The 23,015-nt window shown below is 39.7% G+C and overlaps 1 protein-coding gene across 6 annotated transcripts in view; it reads right to left on the bottom strand.

Moving 5' to 3' along the window:
• Positions 1–323: 323 nt before the first annotated feature.
• The window catches only part of ESRRG (estrogen related receptor gamma), a 620,288-nt gene continuing 597,596 nt past the window's right edge, over positions 324–23,015 (bottom strand). For all 6 annotated transcript variants that reach the window (XM_072140121.1, XM_072140120.1, XM_072140115.1 and 3 more), the window contains 2 exons: positions 5,040–5,309; positions 324–1,564 (listed from right to left, as the gene is read on the bottom strand). In XM_072140121.1, coding sequence (XP_071996222.1) covers positions 1,320–1,564; positions 5,040–5,309 — 515 coding nt within the window. In that variant the 3' untranslated portion in view covers positions 324–1,319. The remainder of the gene's footprint in view (positions 1,565–5,039; positions 5,310–23,015) is intronic.

The following is a 23,015-nucleotide window of genomic DNA, read 5'->3' as shown; positions in this document are numbered from 1 at the left end:
ATAATTTCTTACATTATTATAATTTTATTTAACTCGGCTGATATTATATACACACATATGTATATATTATTTTTCAGAGAGTTTATTGCTGGCCTTTGCATTACCTGCAATATTAATATATTACTTTACATATTGATTTTTTTATTTTTTACAATTTTCATATCGCAATTTCACACTAAAGTTTATCTATTTTTTTTTTTTTTTTAAGACACCGTAGCAATTTCCAAGCGTCCTCATCACGGGGAGTGTTAAGCAGGTAAGACTATTTATATACATTGCAGGTGGAATCTAATATTGAATTCAACAGAACATATAGGCTAGGCTTTACATTGTAAGAAACTGGATTTTTTTTCTTGTTTTTTTTTTTTTTTTTTAACCAGACTGGCACACAACATTAATTGCATCCGTGGTAATATGCACCATCCTTCATCTATTGCTTGAATTAGAGACATATCCACAATAAGAATCAGTAAATGGCTGAGAAGTGATAAAGCTGGTACAAAATAATCTCGATTATATAACAAGAAAAGAAAAAAAAAACATTTCAAGAATCATAATTAAAAAAAAAAACCTTCCTTTAAGGATTTCAATGTCCACATTTATTGTTCATCGTTGCCCGAACCAATACGCAGTTTGCATTATATTATCATTTTGTTTTGTTTTTTATTAAATTAATAATATTTGTTAATTAATATTGCATGGATGAGTAAAGCTCAAAACTATTCCCTGAAAAAAGTCACATCGTACCTAACCGAGAATTTTTTTTTTTTTTTTGGAAGACTTCAAAAAATCAAAAACAAAGGAATCGAATGGCTGGGTGGCCTAGATGGAAATCAAAACCAAATAAAGCAGCCAATGACATGTCGCCCAAGGGTAAAAAAAATTAAGGAATCTTAAAAGCGCAGTCACTTTTTGTATCAGTTACGCTGGATATGATACTTCATCAGGGATTCCATTCGATAGGAGGGGGGTTGGGGTGGCCTTGTGGTCCATATTTGATTCAGTGGCATCCTATGGATTTCTGTCCTTTGGCAGGGCTGGCTTCCATCTCTCTTAGTTAAAGACTTTTTAAATTTTTTTATTTTTACTCTTTATTGTAAGTTCAGCAGCAAATAAAAGAAAAAAAATCAGGAGAGGAAAAAGTTTCTGCACAGTTACATCGCAGACGTAAAAGTCGAAAGCTGCTCCAGTCTTGCTGCTATGGACGTCAGTGCAGTCTCTTGCTTTAGATTCAGTACATTATTTGCCATAATATTTTGACTTAAATTTCCCTTAATTTTTGATCAGTGGTGCTATCGGGTCACCAAAGATTCTTTTAGTCAGACCTTGGCCTCAAGCATTTCCAAAAAAAGTTTATGCATAGGAACTTTCCCCTCCAGTTTGATGTTGTAGAAGTGTTGGACAGCCTTAGTGGACGTCTGTCGGAGCAATGGCAAAGTCATTAGCATCTTGCCGGCCCGGCGAGGGTCTTCAATGTGTTGGCCGGCTTCGTAATCCTGAAGAGCCTCGTGTAAGACGTCCTGAAGTTTTTGCACAGCTTCAACGTCTTCTATATGCATGGAGTCTGAAAAATAAAGAGAAAATACATTAATTATACATCACTATAAACTTAAGGAGTGTCAGTAATAGTGACAAAAAAATTCAAAGAATTGGTTTTGATGTTGGATTGATTAGAGCTCAACACTCAGCCCCCTAAAAATTAGCTGTTCACTAAAGCTGACAAACAGGAACAGGAAATCGAAAGAATGAAACAGGAAGCAGACAGCTCCATTTCCTGTCTGGTGGTCAGACGAGGTCACTGTAATTCAGCTTCTAGTCACTTCAATGGGGCTCGGTTCTGATCTGTAGGGGTGTTCTAATATTGTTGACCTATCCTTAATCAAGGTCATCCATGTTTTCAGCTCAGATATTGACAGATAGAACAAAGATTCAAAAAATATCTGGTAAAAACAATTGGATGATAAAATTTTGAAAACTAAAGTGTGATTTTATGTATTATTTGTATATTTTAATCAGAAAAACTTTTAAGAATGTAACATAAATCCACAAATTTAAATATAACATTTTAAATTTTTACTGGTGTCTACTAACATTTTTTAAATTTAAAAAAAAAAAATAATAAAATCTGTGACTTTTTTCTTTTTTTTTTACAGATTCTTTATATGTTTTCATTCTCTTCTGCTCTGTTTTTCAGGACAATCAATACATGGAAGAGCTCCTGTTGCTATTTTTCTTGTCCCAATGATACTTCCTCCTGATGGTTGGACACTTAGTACACAACAAAAGAATTATGATGTCATCATTAATGAGTCGATGTTATCTGACGAGCCGAGTGCGCTAAGCTAATTGATTATTAAGAAAAGAGACATATATTGCTAAGTGAGGCTTAACTGCTAGGCCAGGCTGGGGAGCGGAGGCAGCAGACGGGGAGATCCCAAGTCATATTGGCAGGTAATGACCGAATATTACTGGGGTAGCAGAGTAGCAGAGATGAGTTTTGTATTTGGAGACATTTATGAGACCCTTACTCAAGAATACTGGCTTCAAAAATGTGACAAATTTGGGTAACCTGGGTAACATTTTTGCCCAATTAGCCCAAAAATGTACAACTTTTTGGATATTTTTGGCAGAGCTGTAATATATTCCTCTCCTACTTTTACTGTAACGTTATTTCGCCATTGACATTGACATTTTTGAGGGTTTTTGTATTCCATAAGACCCCAACTACAAAAACTAGTTCCATGTTGAGTAGGATACATTATAATTTAGATATTCCCCCACTTAAGGCACAGAAGTAGCAAGTTTTAACTTGACACTTAACTGGTTAAATGGAGTGTTGCAGCAACCCTTAAATTGACACTTAACACATCGAAAGCTTTTGAAAAAAGTCAAGTTAACATTAGCTGCACTTAACCAGTTGTGTGCCAATCACAGGCAGCACCATGGGGCAGCACATAATGCAAATGTAGAAACGGTGCGGATTAGACCCCCAGAAAGTGAACACAAATTCCCCTTTCCACATTGGAGTTTATCGGTACATAACACAACGATACACGATGCACCGGGAAGTACGACCAATATGAAGATCTCGGAAATCCGCCTCGGAAAATAACCGTTTTGTCCACATTTAAAGTCACAGCAACAATATTGCAAATTGCTAATTGCAAAATCAATTAGGAAAAAAAAAAAACATTCTAAAACCGGTCACGCATCCCGTGTCTCTCTGGGGGGCAATTTGGGCAGAAGGTCTCATTTCACTCGAGCCGCGCCAAATCACAAGTCGTCATCCGCAAGTAAGCAATAGCAATCTGGTTTTTCATTTTTCAGAGCGGCTGAGCCCAGCCTGAGATTGATCGCCGCATATGGCCCCAGAAAACAAACTGTCAATACCTTGAATGCCTCAGAATTTGAACAAATAGCCGTCTACCCATTGAAGCCGCTCGTTGCATCCCATTTAACAGATTTTATTGACAGTTTCCTTCTTGTAATTAAAGGGAAAACTACTGGCCAGAAACCAAGATAAAGTTCAAAGAAAGGGTCACAACAAAAGCAGATGGAGGGGCACGGCACGCCTGTCAATGGTACACGCCATCCGAGCACGTTATCGACACATAGGTATCTACTGATCAGCATGTGATTAAAGACAGATCTATAGGCAACTATATGCTAATGCTAAAAGGGACTTAAAGGGACATGGAAAAAGCATTAGGGCCGAGTGCCCAATGATCTTTACTTATCTCCTTCCATCGACTGCTTCAGTATCTCACACGGCTAAATGCTTGGTTAACCTCTACCTATCCGGATCACTCAGTCGAGCCTCAATCAGATCGGTTCTTCTTAATCGTGTCGTCAATAGATCCATATGCCCTAATTTTTTTAACAACGGTTTCCTTTGCTTTGATTGATCTCGTGGATGGTGAACTAGAGACTGGTGAGATGTTTGGGCAGCAAATTGACATGTGAAAGGGCAACCTCCTGTCTGATGTATTCTGATCACTGCCACCACTCAAGACTCAAGGTAGGAACCGAGTAACTCAAAAAGAGTTACTTCCAATTTGGAGGACCCGACCTGAGCAGGTTCTACATGGTTGACTGTTCACTGGAATTATGCTATTGCGTTTTGCCTGTGGTGGTCACTGTTGGGACTGACCTCTATAAGAGTGGCTTCTATTTTGGGGAACCGGGCCTGAAACAGGTTCTACATGGTTGAATGGCGACAGTGTAAGACTGCATTTCGCCTGTAGTGGTCACTGTTGAGACTGACCTCCAAGTCAGAGAGGCTTCCAATTTGGTGGACTTGGCCTGAAACAGGTTCTACATGGTTGAATGGCGACAGTGTAAGACTGCATTTTGCCTGTAGTGGTCACTGTTGAGACTGACCTCCAAGTCAGAGAGGCTTCCAATTTGGTGGACTTGGCCTGAAACAGGTTCTACATAGTTGAATGGCGACAGTATAAGACTGAATTTGGCCTGTAGTGGTCACTGTTGGGACTGACCTCCAAGTCAGAGAGGCTTCCATTTTGGTGGACTTGGCCTGAAACAGGTTCTATGTGGTTGACCGTTCACTTGAATGATGAATGAGTAATATTTCATTTTGCCTGTAGTGGTCACTGTAGGAACTGAACTCTGTTACAAAAGAGATTTGCTACGAAAGATTGACTTCCACTCTGGTGGACTCAACCTGAATAGGTTCTACATGGTTGACCGTTCACTTGAATGATGAAAGTGTAATATTACATTTTGCCTGTAGTGCTCAATGTTAGGACTGACCCCTATTAGGCAAAGTGGCTTCCGCTCTGGAGGACCTGGCCTATTGGTTGCCTCTTCATTTGAATAGTGGAAATGTAATGCAATGATTCGTCTGTAGTGGCCGCTATAGGGAATCAGTGTGATTAACTTCAGCTTCCTCTGGGAATATCTATGTATAAATGGAGAGGTTTACTAACACATTAAGTTATTGTGGAAAAACCCCTTTAAATCTAGATGTAGAGTTGAGATAAGGCCCAAGTCACCACCATATCACAAGAATGTGCACCTACCTGAATTAGCAAGAGCTATAGCTTTGAGAGTGACAAATTCTTCCTTCTCCAGTTTCATGCTCTTATACTTCTTGACAAGTTGCAGGATGGCGTTGTTCAGTTCCAGCAATCCTGCCAACTTGGACTGGTCTTCGTCCATGATGTAGTCTTCAGCATAGACCAACTCGTCCTCGAATGAGAGGGATCGGTATACAATGCCCAGTATCAAGATCTCCATCCATGCGCTCTGCAGGAGGCTCATCTGATCGGCGAGGGACAGGGTGGAGAATCCTGAAATAATCATTAAAATGGCGATTAACCAAAAGAGAAACCAAAACGGTCAAGAAAATTCTGTCATAATAATCTACAATGTTCTAGAAGAACAGAAGAGTGAGAACATCTATTAGTCATTTAAAAGAAGATATCAGCAACTTTTGTGTCGATTTTGGTCGATCAGTCTGTTTCCTTCCCACTAATCTGCCTATCTATATATCTATTTCTTTTGTATCTATCTTTCCATCCTTCCCTCCTATCTATCTTTGGTGTTTATGTTATATACACTCAACTATCCATAATCTATCTATCCATTTAGTTTGCAATAATCTATCTATCTATCTATCTATCTATCTATCTATCTATCTCATATCTATCTATCTATCCATCCCATATCTATCTATCTATCTATCTATGTATCTATCTATCTATCTATCTATCTCATATCTATCTATCTATCTATCTATCTATCTATCTATCTCATATCTATCTATCTCATATCTATCTATCTATCTCATATCTATCTATCTATCTATCTCATATCTATCTTTCTCATATCTATCTATCTCATATCTATCTATCTATCTATCTATCTCATATCTATCTATCTATCTATCTATCTATCTATCTATCTATCTATCTATCTATCTATCATATCTATCTATCTCATATCTATCTACCATCTGTCTATCTATCTTCTATCTATCTATCTCATATCTATCTATCGATCTCATATCTATCTATCTCTCTATCCATCCCATATCTATCTATCTATCTATCTATCTATCTATCTCTCTATCTATCTATCTATCTATCTATCTATCTATCTATCTATCTATCTATCTATCCCATATCTATCTATCTATCTGATACCTATCTATCTATGTATCTCCTATCTATCTTTTATCTATCTCCTATCTATCTATCTATCTATCTATCTATCTATCTATCTATCTATCTATCTATATCTATCATCTATCTATCTCTATTATCTATCTATGCCTGTCTATTTCTATCTATCTACCTTTTTTTATCTATCCTTCTATACATTTTATTTACTTTTATTTCTTTGGTTTGGTGAAGTCCATTACATTTATGAGAATCACGAGAGGTAAATACGCCGTTAACATAACATATGTAGAATAGCAGTTGTTCTGGGCAAATGTGCGATGTTGAGCGTTAATGTTCTCATTTCCATGACTTTCCGAGGGGGAGCTAATAGATGTTACACTCATTACGGCAGACTGTTAATTTTCTCAATCACATTACAGGCAATAGAAATATCTACTGTAGGAAATAACTCCTTGGCCTGTTGGTAAAGTGCAGAAGTTTGCCAGTTGGCAGCTAACAATGACAACGACTTAATAAAACCATCAAAGGGGATTAGAAGTGATTTTCTTAAGGGGGTCTTAAGACGTGTCTGGAGCTTATATCGAGCGCCTTGTGAGAGGGAGAACCTACGGAGAGACGGCTCGCTGCCATCCATTGTCACTGTACAATGTCACATAATAGATGTATCAATGTGAAGGAGAGGAGGCACCATCTACCTCATGCCTCAACTACCCACAGATCTCATCTATGGAAGACACAGGTACATAGCACAAATATTATACCCCTGCCCCCCACCGACATCTATATTATCAGGACTGGGATCCTCGGGCCCAACAGTGGAGGATGCTCTGAAGATGATTGGTCATTTGGCCCTCACAGAAGCAAGTGCTCATGGGAAAAACTTCAACTTCTCAATCTTTCTACAGTATCTATATTTCTATTCACAGTATTATCTATCTATTATCTATGTACTGTACCTATTCATTTCTTTCTTTCTTTTCTTTCTTTCTTTTTTCCTTTCTTATCCATCTTCCTTTCCCTCCATTCCCTCCTTTTTTCCTCCATTTCATCATTTCATCCACCTTTTCACTCTTTCTTGTCTTCTTGCCCACCCTAACCATAAGCCCTCCCCTTCCTTCCTTCCTTCCTTCCTTCCTTCCTTTCTTTCTCTTTCTTTCTTTCTTTCTTTCTTTCTTTCTTCCTTCCTTTCTCTTTCTTTCTTTATTTCCCTTTCTTCTATCCTTCTATTCCCTTACTCTAATTTCTTTCTCCTCCAAATCATCTTTTTCTTCCTTCCTTCCTTCCTTCCTCCCTCCATTTCTTCCATCCTTCCTTCCTTTCTTCTCTCATTCTTTCTTTCATTCTTTCTTACCCTTCTTACCCTCCCTATAAATTCTCATATTGCCTTCTATACTCAATCCTTTATTTCTTTCTTTCTTGTCCTTCCTTCTTTCCCTCCCTATTATTACCATTAGCATTAGTACCATTATTCTTTCTTTCCTTCCATTTCCTTACTCTTATTCTTTCTTTCCTTCCATTTCCTTACTCTTATTCTTTCTTTCTTTCTTTCCTTCCATTTCTTTACTCTAATTCTTTCTTTCCTTCCATTTCCTTACTCTTATTCTTTCTTTCCTTCCATTTCCTTACTCTTATTCTTGTCCTTCCTTCTTTCCATCCCTATTATTACCATTACTATCATCACTATCACTACCATCATTAGTACCATTATTCTTTCTATCTTTCCCTCCATTTCCTATATCCATTACTTATCAATCTATTCTTCATATTTCTGTCCCAACTACACCTCAGATCTATCTTCCTAGTGTCCTCCTTTCTTTCTTTCTTTCTCTATAGTTCCTCTAGATACGTATATTGGACATATCTGTGATCCAGGGGTTGTGCCCACATTCAGTGTATTATGTCTCTAATCATCCGGCACTTTCCCCCTTTCCTGTTGTCACTTTTTGGAGGTGGATAGAACAATGCACTGGCGTTTATCTGACAATGCGCTTCTTTCTGTAGGATTGTGGTTGCTATTTGTCTGCGGCAGCAGATGGACAGAGAATATCGCCTGCAGCACCTCGCGATGACAGTCTCCTCTCCCCTCCCGGGCACTGCTGTTAGTAAATAATTAGATTTACACATTCCCCAATCTCGCCACATCTTTCTAGCGCATAATTAAAAGCGGGATGATTAGGTTATTGAATGGAAGGAGGAACTTTTTTTTATTGAGGTCCATTCATGATTTTATCAGGGCCAGCACTTTTATAGTTGTCACGAGGGTGCAGGCATCCAATTTTTCTTATCTGCCTGATTAATACAAACGCTGTTTCAGGACGCATTAATTAACAGATACAAATCTACGTTCTCATGGAAGGATCGATACGGAGAAGAAAAGAAGCATCAATGTGAATTTAGTGCTGATGATGGAGAAGACACTCCATTGACGTTTACGTGCACGGAAACGCTAAGGTCTCTCCGCAATCCCCCTTTGTCCCTGCCACTTACAAATTAACCATTTTTTATTTTTTTTTCCAGATCTTTCAGGTCATACAAGGTTTTTCGGGAGAATTGTTGAGGTTTAATTAAGGAGAAGGTGATAAATTTGGCCACAAAAAAAGCACACATGCCATCCACTATGTTCACAAGTTTTTGTGGTAGTTTTTTACAATGATTGTACCCAAAAATCTTACTTACCCGGTCGCGATCCAGCGGCGCGTTCTCAGACGAGGATTCGGGTCTTCCGGCGATTAACTAAGGTCGTGCGCCCGATGTCCACCAGGTGTCGCTGTTGTGCTGAGGTCCGCCGAGGTTCGCCGGAGTTCACCAACCTGTCCCCGGTGCATGTGAGTGATAGATTTTGCGACACAATTCGGTTTTTAAATTCCGCTGTTTTTCCGAATCCGTCAGGTTTTCCGTCGGCCATGCCCCCGATTTCCGTTGCATGCTACCCAGCGCCGTTGCGCCGAAAATCCGATCGCGTGCACCAAATTCCCAGTGGATTTTGGTGCAAAACTGAAAAATTCTGAATACCCGACGAAAATGCGGCCGCAAAGCCCTTATTAAATGACCCCCATTGGGTTCAGTTTTGAATTGAGGTTCCTTAGTAAAATTATCCTGGTGGACCACCTTTTATCAACCCATAGTAGACTCTAAATTGGGTTGTCTTCTGCTTGGAATGTAGGGCCAATTATACCCTAATATCATACATTGGCAACATTTTCAGATTGAGATGCCTTCATAAAATGAGCCTGGTGGACTACCTTTCACCAACAACTAGTAGACTCTAGATTTGGGTGTCTTCTTCTCGGATTCTAGGTCCCATTATATCATAATATTACAGCTTGGGTCCAGTGTCAGATTGAGGTTCCCTGATAAAATGAGCCTCGTGTTCTAACTTTAGTCAACCTCTAGTAGACTCTAGATTAGGTTGTCTTCTGCTTGACTCCTAGGACAGAACCTGCAGAACATGAAGACCTGTTGGTCAAATGCTCATTGACCAACCAACTTTCAGACCACCATTCCTGATGAGCTCTGCATGATTCTTTCTACCACCGGCATCCACTGCTGTTAGTCGGGACATCCCCAAACATGTCAAATCTGGACTTTTTTCAATTTTGACCCAATACAAAGGCCCTTAAAACATCTTCAAACATACACAGAACCCAGGTTATAAAATTCCATAAACAGAACTGTCAGGAAGCCACAAAAATCTTGAATACATTTTTTCAAAAAATTTCCTGTAATTTGCTACCATTGCTATCAGTTGATGTCACGTGATCATGTGCCGGCTGGAGAGATGTTCTCATGCATAGTGACATCATCTCAGCAGCCATTGATTGGCTTACACTTGGGATGGATTATACATGGGATGACGAGAACTCATCAGCAAAGGGGGGGATAGCTGGCAGATAACCACATCAAATTTGCATGGGCAAGTTATTTCAAGGGGTTGTTCACTTTTGTTAAACAGTTTTCCTGTTCATTGGATATCCTGCAGCTGAAACCCTCTGTGGCACCATGAAAGGAGTCGGGGAGTATTATACAAACTCCACAAAAATATTACCCCCCCATGTAGGGTGATTTTTGGTGATTCACACAAGAGCAGGAGCAAGAGGTCTACATGTGTTCAAAATATGCATAGTTTAATTAAAGGGAAAGTTGATAAATCAATATGTCACTGGAAAGTCTTAGTCAATAGCTAAGCTGTCCTATGAATATTTCATTTAATGAGGCTCCCATTATCTGCTCAGTATAAACCTGTAGTAAAGTTCTGATTACACACAAGAGTAAGATGATGTGGTGCTATATAGGGGCACTCAGCAACAGATGGGCATGGACTCTATGTGTAGATCTAAATCCTTAAAGAAGCTTCTTAAAGGGGATGTAAAAATAACGGATAAAAACAGCGCCACTCTTGAATATGGATCACTTTTGGTATTGCAGCCCATAATCATTCAAAAGAATAGACTTGCAATACCATATACAAGCTGCAAACTAAAGTGGCGCTGTTTTAGAAAGAAAAAAAAATGAGAAAATAAGACCTGTCCAGAAAGTTTCAGTGCATCTCATACCTTCCCTTTAAATATTAAAATGAAAAAATATTGAAAAATCCTGTAAGGCGACGCAACCATTTTGGCACTTAAAGGGTCTGCGTATAACATGTGGCATACTCACCCTCCTGCCATTTTGCACTAGGATCCCATGTGGTTGACAACAGTGCCATAGGCAGCTGTCAACTATTTTTTTCCTTTTTTTTTTTAACTTTTTTTTTTTTTTAGAAAAAAAATGGTTTTTTCGCCCAATGAACCGATGCACTTTGCAGTCAACTTAACAAAAAAGGCTAAGCACAGAAGAAGAAAAAAAAGTGTGAAGGACGAAAAATATCTGACGGCTAGCCTTCAAAAATACACTCGCACTTCACAAGGCATGAATGTTTGTTTTCACAGCCGAGTGTTGACAGAAATAGGCTGCAATAACGGCACATGGATTTAACCCCTCCTAGGCATTCCCGATCTGCGCCGGTAAGCCAGAGCCTGGACCGAGATGCCGGCGCAGATCAGCGCTGGGAGCCGGTGATGGGTCTGTTTTGATGCTTTGACTGCTGTTTGTGTGTCGAAAAGCTGACACATTAGACAGTCGTCAAACAGGGCGCATCATCGCGGAATGCTAATTACACTCTAATGACTCGCCGCAATGTTGTGTCAACATCGCATAACTATCGGTATCAACCTTAAGGATACAAAAAAATTGCAGATTTCTACCCCTCCGTTCACACTCTTCCATGCTTCTAGGCGGAAGATTTCTCAGTTTACAAAAATTTGCCAATTTCGGGTTACGGAAGGTGGACATTACAGGTTCTATTGTCGGAGGGAAATTAGATAGCAGCTCATTGAAAGTTTGTTTTCACTTAAAACAGCGCCACTGTTGGGTAATGGCTGTGTCTGGTACTACAGCTGTGCCATAGTCATGACCATGTCTTGTTCATCTAGACACAGATTTCACATTTCATCAAAAAATGTGGCCAATTTCGCCAAGACAAAAAAACTTATGGAAATTAGATTTAGTTTTTTTCCCAAACCAGCGCATCTGTTGGGTATTGGTTGACTGTGGTACTACAGTTGAGTCATGATCATGATATTAAGCTGAGACATAGATGGCTGCTGTCTTTTGGGGGGAAAAAATCCCAATTTTACAATTGGTGTAGATTTTGCAAAAAAATTTTTGGGAGCCAAAGGCATAAAATAGAAGTGTAAGTCCAATTTTTGATGTGTGTCCCATTCCATGTTGATACAATTGGGAATATGGCTAAAAATACTCAGACAAAAATTTCATATTGATGCAAATAAGGCTCCTAGTGCACTGGGGGTCGAAGATATGATGTGACATGTCAGAGGGACTGGACTCCTAATCAAATCTGTCAGCCGGTTGTGCCGCTGGATAATTCCACACCAGCTTCTGGTCCTAAATAATGATGGAACTTAGATAACTAGCTAATTGTAATTTTTTGTTTTAAAAAAAACAGCGCCACCACCGGGTATTGGTCATCTTTGGTACTACAGTTAACCCAAAGTAATGATCATGGCATTGAGCTGAGACATCCGGTAGGTGGTTGTGCTTTTGGATAATTCTACGCCAGGTCCCACAGACTAGTAGTGCACCCTAAGACAAGACTTCGCCCAAAGTGCACCGAGAATCTCATTTTCATAAATATAAAAATGTATTTTTCTCGAAAAACTACAGATTATTTATGATGTGACCTCCCTAATGAGAATACCCGTGGGATGATTTGGTAGTTATAGGAAGGATAGAAGGGCAGGAGAAACATTTTGGAGTGTTTATTGTATTTTATTTGGATTGCAAAAAATGTATTCAATTTCTCCGACCGCCGTCTGTCATTTGAAAGCCTCCTTGATGGAATATAGATTTGCATTTGATATTTTTAGGCTGCTATTGACAGGGCCAGGTCCGGCGATTACATCACTACACACCAATCTCTTGTTTGCTCTTAGCTGTACATCACTTTCATCTCAGTGAAACCACGCAGCCCGGCGCTCGCGGTACATGTCCCTCTCAATCCATTAAGGACAATAGATTCCCACTAAACAAATATTCACTTGTCAGGAGTAGTTGAGGCACAAGATTCATTCAGCAATACTAAGTGTGTTCTGCAACAATTTAAAAGCCGTAAATTGGGCATTAACAAATAGCAAGATGCTACCCGCTCGCTCACGTCGTGACCTTTCATTTCAGCGATTTCACAAAGTGTTAATGAAACACGGCGCACGGATGGGGATAATTGAGAATGCCATTCTTGTAGTGGGGCTGTGGAATGACTTTTACCAGGTATACAATGAGATACGAAAGCTGTTAACATCATCATTTCACTTACACTTGTGGATCATTTTAATATTTCCCTCACCCTCAACCTAAGTGCAAGCGATGATATAAGTGGGGGGTGAAAAGAAACCAAGTTGAAGAGTTTCCAAGGGTCTAGTGCAGTGGTGGCGAACCTATGGCACGGGTGCCAGAGGTGGCACTCAGAGCCCTTTCTGTGGGCACCCAGGCTATCACCCCAACACAGTGTTTGCCAGACAGGACTCAAGGTTTCCTCCTGTGGTCCAATGCAGTCCAGGATGTGCCATGCTCAGCGCCAGTTTAAAGCGACATCCTTGGCTACCAGGGCTACAAGAGGAACGAGAAGGTGTGGATAGAGACAGATTATTTTTGGAGCTTCTGCACTGGAGACCCGGATTCTTCTTTTTCAGGGTACGCTGGAGGGAAGCTACAATCCAAATTTCTCCAGCAAATTTCTATTATTTTGGTGAAATCAGGATGCCAATATGATAAGTTACTGCTTAGGTTGTCATGTTGGCACTTTTCGACATATAATTGGTTGAAGTTTGGGCACTCTATCTCCAAAAGGTTCACCATCACTGGTCTAGTGGATAGAGGGGCTCCAAAATTCTACCCATTGCCCAGTGACAAATTACTTAATGGGTTCAACATCTGAACTTTATGGGGCTTTACCATAGTGGACTACAAGGGGAGCCTACTAAAGAGTTACAGGTTCAGATCACCCTCTAAATTACCCTTGGACGCCTATGTAAATCAATGGATCCCAGACGTTGCGAGGGGTGTACCTGGAGTCTCCTGATTCTTCTAATTGAAGAGTTTCCAAGGTTCTAGTATGAAAACAGTTAACATAACCATTTCACTTACACTTGTGGATCATTTTAATATTTCCCTCACCGTCAACCTAAGTGCAAGCGGTGATATACGTGGGGGGTGAATAGAAACCCAATTGAAGAGTTTCCAAGGGTCTAGTGCAGTGATGGTGAACCTTTTAGAGCCCGAGTGCCTAAACTTCAACCAAAAGCCACTTATTTATTGCAAAGTGCCAGCGCAGCAATTTAAGCAGTAATTTATTTCTCCTTGTTCTTTGACAACTTTCAATCCTTCAGCCTCCTAAAGACACCAACCCAGTTGAAAGGAGGAGAGCAAATTCACTAATCATTTGTAGGAAGGTTCTGCAGGCAGATTCTTTGAGTCCTGTCTGGTGAACTTCATTCTGGGGTGATGGCCTGGGTGCCCACAGAGAGGGCCCCGAGTGCCGCCTCTGGCACCCGTGCCATAGGTTCGCCACCACTGGTCTAGTGGATAGAGGGTTTCTAAAATACTGCCCATTGTCTGGTGACAAATTACTTAATGGGTTCAACATTTAAACTTTAAGAGGCTTTACCATGGTGGACTATATGGGAGACCTTCCAAAGATTTACGGTTTTGGCTCACCCTTTAAGGCGCCCTTGAACTCGAATGTAAATTAATGGATCCCAGGTGTTGCCAGGGGTGTACCTGAAATCTCCTAGTTCCTGGTATTTTTTAGTTTGCACTGCACCCGGATAAAAGTTATAAGGGGTAATAGGACCCACTTTGGCCAATAAGTGGCCTCCATGGACCATGAGATGTAAGTCCCGTTAATCTGGGAACATAACTTACTTTGTTGTTCTCTGGTCTGAGGAGGCCAGTGATTGGCTGACTCCACAGAACTTTCACCCGGAAGCATTGATAAAAACTAGAAGTATTGTAACTGTAGCATGCTCAGTATATTATCTTTGTTTCCACACCCCTACACCTTGGGTTTTTCCAAATCTGATAGACCCCCGGTCTCACTTTCCAATTGGACAAATTAGAAGCCATTTGTAAGAAAAAATTAATTATGGGAAAAATGTAATCAATGTTTGCCAATATATAAATATCAAATCACAATAAAAATAAATCATAATCAAATAAATATAATAATAATAATATATAAAATGGAAAAAGGTATGTAAAATAAATTAAAATAATAATAAGAATTATATATATATATATATATATATATATATATATATGTTGAGAATTACTCTATATATTTATGTATATTTGCTGAATATATAACATAGTTTTTTATAAATAGCTAATATTTCATTTGGGCTTTTTTTCTTTTTTTTCACAGAAAATTTTAAAACACACAATAAATTACAACCGGGGAATTTCGATCTGTTACCAGATGGACGGATGGGTAAAAGAATTGCTACTTTTCTGATGAGAAAATGACTGTCTTGCCCCTGAAGGTATAAAAGCCGGGCTATAATGACTTGGCAGTGCTAGAGACAGAGAGGCTTCACAGTTGACCCAGTAGTGGGTATATTCATAAACATTGCCTCATATGGAGATTACAAATCTTACAAAGCAAACAGCGCAAATCAGCAATGACCAGAGGGGATTGCACAGCAGAGCTGGAAACGACTTTGATTTTAAATGGGGTTACATCAACACAAATGCGTCTGTGACTCTATATTGGATGGATCGCCTGTGCGCAGGGTCATGTTCTAAGGGTTTACGAGAGTCTCTACGAATAGTACAGGTTAGAATCCTTTAACAACTAATTTATAGAACTAAAGTAACAAGTTGGATGAATGAAAAGAGCAAATATACTGATAATGTAGCTATAGAAGAGCTGAGGACCTACTCTCTTCCTGATACAAAGATGCAGTTTTACATGGGACTGCTAATAAACAGACTGATGGAATAATGAGGAATAATGAGATTAGAGAAGACTTTTAGGCTTGTACCAGCTGATGAGATGACCAAGGCTGCCTCCGTAGCTCAGACGTGTCTGGTAAGGTCAAAGATCAGCTGCTTATGTGGGATTGGACCTTAAGGATAAGACCTTCTATCATGGCCAGTTACGGCTTCTGCGCCAATCGCCATATGCTAGATCTCTTACTGTTACCATGAAATGCGTAAAACAAAAAGTTTACAAGAAAGTCAGATTAGTGGGTAAAAATTATAAACCACGACGACAGAGGTGGTTGACTGTGCAGAGAACGGTTGTCACAGGTCCTATATCTGCATGTTGCTTTTTATCTATGGGGTCATTGAAGCCCCTAAATGGTTTTAGTTTTTTACCCCATTGGAGACTTTAGTTTTTTACCCCATTTGCCTTTCGTATAATCTACCTTTATAGTCATGTGGGAATGGTAATCTTCCATAGATATTGTCCGACTCTAATCTCTTGACCTTTGGTCTTCGTGTTCTGACATGACTATATTGCATCACTTTTCAACTATATTCTCTGTTGAGGTTATGATGGATGATAAGACCATCAAATTTGGAATTTTTGGGTGTCAAACAGATTGCAAACCTAAAACAGATCCATAGAAACTTGGGTTGTCGCTATATGGATTATAGAAGAGATATATTCTCCCCTATAAGCAATGCCTCCAAGGGCGAATACCTATGTAATCTAACATCATAGGGGATATAGTGAACTCCAAACTAGACTCGTAGCGTTCAATGGATGTCCTACGCGGGATAGAGATATAATGTCTTTTTAACCAAATGCTTTAAATGTTCTTTTAAACACCATGGATTATTAAAATATTTCCCTTTTATATCTCATTGTAATATACATTGAATGTTCTTCGAGGGGCAGAGGGGAAAAAGGGACAAAAAAATTTCTCGGCCACCGGATGACCTATTTTTGACTGTGTAAAAGCCTCAGTCGCCAGCTTTGGGCTTTGTTCCAGCTCTCTCTCATGTCACGTCATGTTATTGAGCTGAAGCTCTGTGCTCTTTTATGTCAATACTAAACAGCTCGCATGCCTCGCAAGCCTAATGGGATGTGGAAGTTTTTCAGGAGAGCACATCTATATGGCACATAGTCAGGGCATGGGCTGTAAGTAATAAAGGCTAGTATGATAAACTTTAGTTGGTGATTAAAGATTGTTAACAAGACCATACCATGTCCCAGGGGACTAGATTATGATTTATACTCCATTATACAATAGGATCTTAATTATAGGATCATAATCAACACTTATTGACCCTAAAAGTTACCTAATTCCATCGGCCTGTTCAGTTACCTGATACTGTCGCCTCCTTCCAGTTATGAGATACCGTTACCCCCACCCATCTAGTTTTCAGATACTATCTTGCTACTTCCTTTCTCATGACTACTCACAGAGGACATTGGTGTCTGCATCTTATCTACTACGTGTATAGAGATTGTGGTCATCATTTGTAGAAATGAGGTAGGACCGGGCCGAAAGATAACTCCAAAAATTCAGGCTGGAGCATTTCAGTAAAGCCTTCGGAAGAGGGGTAAGGAAAGCAATTGTACTGGGAGTTTGGTTAAGACTTAAACCTCTTGTGGTATCTCTTCTGTCTTAAGGACAAAGAATTGGACAAATCCAACCCTTCTTACCCCCAACATCTGCCATCATAGAAGTGTTGGGCTCCCCCATAAGGTTCAGATAGCTTTATGCTCCCACCAAAACTGAGGGACCCCCAAGAAGCTTGACATCTTATGTCCCCAATGTGGCCACAATCTGATGGAAGGTAGGACCTCACTGTGACATGGCCAACTTAGGAATTTTTTAGAAGTTAGTCTCGTTTAGAACTTAGTAGTAGAGAAAATGATGATCGTTCTGCAACAGTAGCCCTATTGACCAATGCTTGTGTTTGGTATTGCTGCAACCCTTAAAATGGATGGAGCTAAGCTGAGACCTACCTAGAACAACCTATAAATGCTTTTTTTGTATTTCTTGCCAATCATTCTAAGCTATGTGTAGCCCTCAGTCCCATTTGCTTGAAATTTGAACAGCCCCTTTAAGGTCAAGGCCTGTTTATACGTAGTTACGTAGGAACTAGGAATAGATCATAGACAGCTGAATGCTCCATCATTATTCCTATCACCATCTAAAATAAAAAGGTTTGTAGTTCTATATTTCTAAAAAAAAATCTATTTAACCCTTTCCTTTGTCCTGCACACAAGGTTAAAACCCAACATTGTTGCAAAGCATTGAGCCCGAAGAAAAAAGTGAGAATCTGCCTGATTGTAATACACCTAATTAGCCATAGGCAGACTCTTAATTGCATACATTAGGATGATTCCATAGTGGAGATTAATTCTAAATATACCCCAGCAGCTGGTTAAGATGCCATGGATTACAGTGTGGACTGTACTTTTCCATTTAATTAGATATCAAAATTAAGCAGCAACAAGCATTTTGACATAACGGGGATCAAACCGTCGGCTGGCTTCCCCGAGCTGCACTAAAGTGACCACTAAACGGAGCGGCACAGATGGAGAGATATTAAATGCCGCACTGGAAAGTCATTTCAAATAATAAAATATCAATATTTACATTTTAATTACCCCTACCGCGAGGCGCTCCGTCATCCCCGCTATTGCCGACACAGCAAGGGGTGGTAAAATGACATTGCGGCTTGCCCTGATAGAATATTTTATTTCCATTAAAGAGTGACAAGTGTTTTAAAGGCAGTGACACCCAGTGTGTGAACAAGAAAGACAGTGGATCAGAAAAGTCCTATTAAGGGAATACATTTCCCGAAAAAAGGAAATTGACTTTACAAAGCTAATCCCCTCTTGACACAAATATTAATTTTCAAAAATGTTTTGTGTGTATGTGTGTGTCTGAAAGCCTGCGGTGGGAATATCACTTTAAAGTGCACAGTCGACGTGTGACAAGGGTAAATGTAAAGCAGAGAAGCCATTTAGCCTATATACTGCAGCATTGTATCGAAAAACAGGGGGAAAGAAAAACAAAATCAAAAACAACAGAGTTGTCCAGAGATGTCATCAAGGACATTGGTTATCGGGATTGGCGTTGGCATTGATTGTCAAGCTTCTTGGGATCCCTCAGTTTTGGTGGGAGCATAAAGCTATCTGAACCTTATGGGGGAGCCCAACACTTCTATTATGGCAGATGTTGGGGGTAAGAAGTGTTGGATTTGTCCAATTCTTTGTCCTTAAGACAGAACAGATACCACAAGAAGTTTAAGTTTTAACCAAGTTACGAGACCAAACCAGAGAATTTATGGATTGTTAAAATCTGCATTTCCCCAAAAGTTTTACACATAACAGAAGGTGACTTTTTGGGGGAAAACATTTCAAAAAGCATTGGGAAAGACAATCCATGGTCACGGAAAGTTGATGCCACCATCTTCTGACCCCCAAACCAGTGACCAACTGGTAATATGGATTCTTTACAGTCACAATGGACTTCTCAACTGATCCATAGATGTCCAATATCCATGCCATACACACTATAGAGGTAGTTCATGTACTGGGCACTCTATAGGGCCTATAAGAATATGCATAAACGTTTCCGTTCTTTTGAGTATGTGAACCTACATAGTGGTCGTAGAAACATTTAAAAAAAAGGAGTTCATTGAAAGACTGTTGTGGGGCCCTTCTAATAAGTTTAGAAGATATTGGTTGAAGCACTGGAAGGAACTTCAAGGATGATATAGCATACTTTGTGTAAAGGTCTCTAATTTTTAATAGGTGAGCACAGTGACCATAACGGTATTGGAGCACTTGCTTCAATTTTGATCCACGATAATAATTATTTTATTTATATAGCGCACACAGATTACGCAGCGCTGCACAGAACTTGCCAAATCAATCCCTGTCCCCACGGGGCTTACAATCTAATCAACCTACAAGTGTGTTTTGGAGTGTGTGAGGAAACCAAAGGACCTGGAGGAAATCCAAGCAAACAGAGAACATACAAACTCTTTGCAGATGTTGACCTGGATGGGACTTAAACCCAGGTCCGCAGTACTGGAAGGCAGTAGTGCTAACCACTAAGCCACCATGCTGCCCTAAATGGACATATCTATAACGTTTGCAGGTCACCATCTTTGTGTCGTTTCCACTGGGTCCTCTGGGTTACGCCCACACCCCAAATAAGATAGTAGTAAGTAAGTTGCTATTGTATGTATGTGTCTGCCTCGGAAAGGTGAAATGGAGTGGGGAAATCTATGTGAGGCCAAGTGAATATGTTGGCACTATTTACAAAAACAAACATTAAAAATACATATAAAATACATAAAAAATATATAATAATAATCGAAACAAGATATAATAATTCCAAATCTACCAAAAAAAAGCAACAAAAATCAAAATGCAAAACAAATAACCCACAAGTCCATTTACAAGTGTTTTCTGATACCACAACAGAGGTTCAAGGCTGAGGTTCTAGATAACACTTCCACCATTGCGACCCTAGAAAAGCTAAGATACGGAATTCATCTTAAATTCTCATTTTTTGAACAGTTTGTTGAATAGTTTTAGACAGAATTTTTGATAAAATTAGACTCTAAAGCCTCAAGGAACTTATTTTAGAAGACATTTCAACTTTCATCCTAATATTTGGATGGATTTTATCGAACACGGCCAATGACTAAGACGGATGTCTAACCCACGTGAGTTTTTAAAAAATACATTTTATTTCACAAAGCTCAAAAAAAAATTGTGATTTCCGAATGCAAAAGGGATGGAAGTGAAGAATAAAAGGCGGCATCATCCATAGATATAGATGTTATCAAACATGTATTCATAAAAATTGGCAGCATAAAACCCTCGACATCATATATATTCCGAAAGACAGAAAGCGAGCAATAACTCTTTCTGCGAAACGTCTGTCGATGTGTCAGGATCTTAAATGAATTTATTGCCCTTTAGCAGTAGCAAGATGAAATTCCACTGTCACTAGTCACTACACAGATACAAACACATCAAGCTGTTATTATGGAGCCGGGGTTTGGATTCTACCGGGCGACGGAAAAAAAACACTTCTAACGTTTCCTTTAACGGAGAGTCTTCCCTATTTCCTAACGTCTAGCACCTTTTAATTTCTGTAAGAGCCACGCTTGAAAATCTTAATTAATTGTTCCATACTGCTTCAGGATCATTATGCAATGTAATAAAGGCCGTGTAATTATGAAATTTCACAGCCATTACCAAGGCTGATGGCTCGTATTTCATCATCAGCTGGACCCAATGGCTTTTAGCTACTTTGCTCCTCTTTGATGAACTACAGACAGATCTATCAGGAACCAAACAGTCTCCAGCCAAGGCGGTTATAATAGCAACCTACAGATGAAGAAGCCTTACATACAATATACTATAAATCTACACACAAATGCAGCCGCGTCGCCCGAGGATGACACGGAGAGAGGATAGAATGGCTGTCGGGAAGGATTGGGGATGGAGAAGAGGGGAGGGGGGGGCTCGGCTGAATGAATAAAGGACTTCCATAGCTTTGTCTTCTCACAAGGTATGATTTTGTAAAGAGGATGATTCTTACTTGAAGATTTCAACCATCAGAAAAAAAAAAAAAATCAAAGGGAAGAAGATGGATGATGTTGTCGCCTGACTAGGAGATAGAAGGCATGGCATTATTCTTTCCTACATTTTCTTCAATAAGAGGCAAGGATGTGTGTAAATTTATAGCAGACTCCTCTATCAAGGACTGAAAGGGGGAAAAGAATAGATATTCAATATTTAAAGAGCATCTGTCACTAGGATAGAACTGCTTCAATTAGAAAACGTCCTAGAGAAGGTATGAAGGCCGTGGGTGGAAAGGCGTAACTTCGAGATCTTGTGTAATATTTGCCCTCAAAACACTATGGGGCAGATTTACTTACCCGGTCCATTCGCGATCCAGCGGCGCGTTCTCTGCGGTGGATTCGGGTCCGGCCGGGATTCACTAAGGTAGTTCCTCCGACGTCCACCAGGTGCTGCTGCTGCGCTGAAGTTCCCCGAGGCCCGCTGAAATGCACTCAAGTACACCAGCCTATTCCTGGTGAAGGTAAGTGCAAGCTCCGCGACATTTTTTAAATGCGGTGGTTTTTCCGAATCCGTAGGGTTTTCGTTCGGCCATGCCCCCCATTTCCGTCTCGTGCATTCCAGCGCCACAATCTGATCGCGTGCGCCAACATCCCGGGGCAATACAGGGAAAATCGGCGCAAATCGGAAATATTCGGGTAATGCGTCGGGAAAACGCGAAAGGGCCCTTAGTAAATGACCCCTTATGCCTTATATTTAGGGTTGGACACTTCATATGGTTCAGAAGCTAATTTTGGTAACCAACATGCTCATGGGTTGTGATTGAGACCACAATGATACCTCCATAGCTATGTTCCTAGCTATGTCCCTAAGTGAGAAGATTCTTAATAAAGGACCCTGTGGGCCCACAACAACCTATCACATCTTCTGTAGGACTCTTAAAAAGAGAAGGCTCATCCTGGATGTCCCTTTACCATTTCAATACTGAATACAGATGCGTAGGATTATTTTGTCTAGAAGAAATATACGAACCAAGATGATGGAAAATTGGGCCAAGACTGGTGAGTCAAGAGAACGATTAAGGGTGAAACAACCACCATGGATTTTTTTCTATCATATTGTCCACTTTTCATCTTGTAAGACCATTGATCATTGACTCATCTCGTCCAGATAAAAGGTTTTCAAAGAAGTTTTTTATTTTGCCAAGTGAGACCCAATCAGAGGTCAAACAAACACTAATAATAGTGTGACCTTCTCTGTCATGTAGTCTATTGGTTTAACCTCTCTTTGACACACATTGTCCTAAGTCCATCGATAAAAGATTTCAATCCAGGTCTACATTGTGCCACAAAAAGACCCTAAATATCAATCAGGTGTAAACGTGACACCATGATGGTTTTGATGCCTCTGATTTAGCTTCTCATCGAACCCATCTTGTTTAAGTCCCAGGCATCAATGGTTCCAAAGCCAAACCATATTTGGTCATGTGAGACCTGGCAAAGCGAGAGTGCACAAATAGGTAAGTTTTGGCTGTTGACCTACTCTTCTGGAGGTATTTCTATAAATTAAGATGCATCAATAGGCTCGTCGTTATTAACGAATCTAAGTCATGGTTGGACAAAGTAGAGTATACCTTACCATAGAGGTGGGGGAAAACTCCTTTAGCCACTTTTATACTAAACACTATATAAATAAATATATATATATATATATATATATATATATATATATATATATACCTTATATAC

The sequence above is a fragment of the Engystomops pustulosus genome, chromosome 3, assembly GCF_040894005.1.
Source record: "Engystomops pustulosus chromosome 3, aEngPut4.maternal, whole genome shotgun sequence".
Taxonomy (NCBI): Eukaryota; Metazoa; Chordata; class Amphibia; order Anura; family Leptodactylidae; genus Engystomops; species Engystomops pustulosus.
This window is presented reverse-complemented; position numbering and strand designations above follow the sequence as displayed.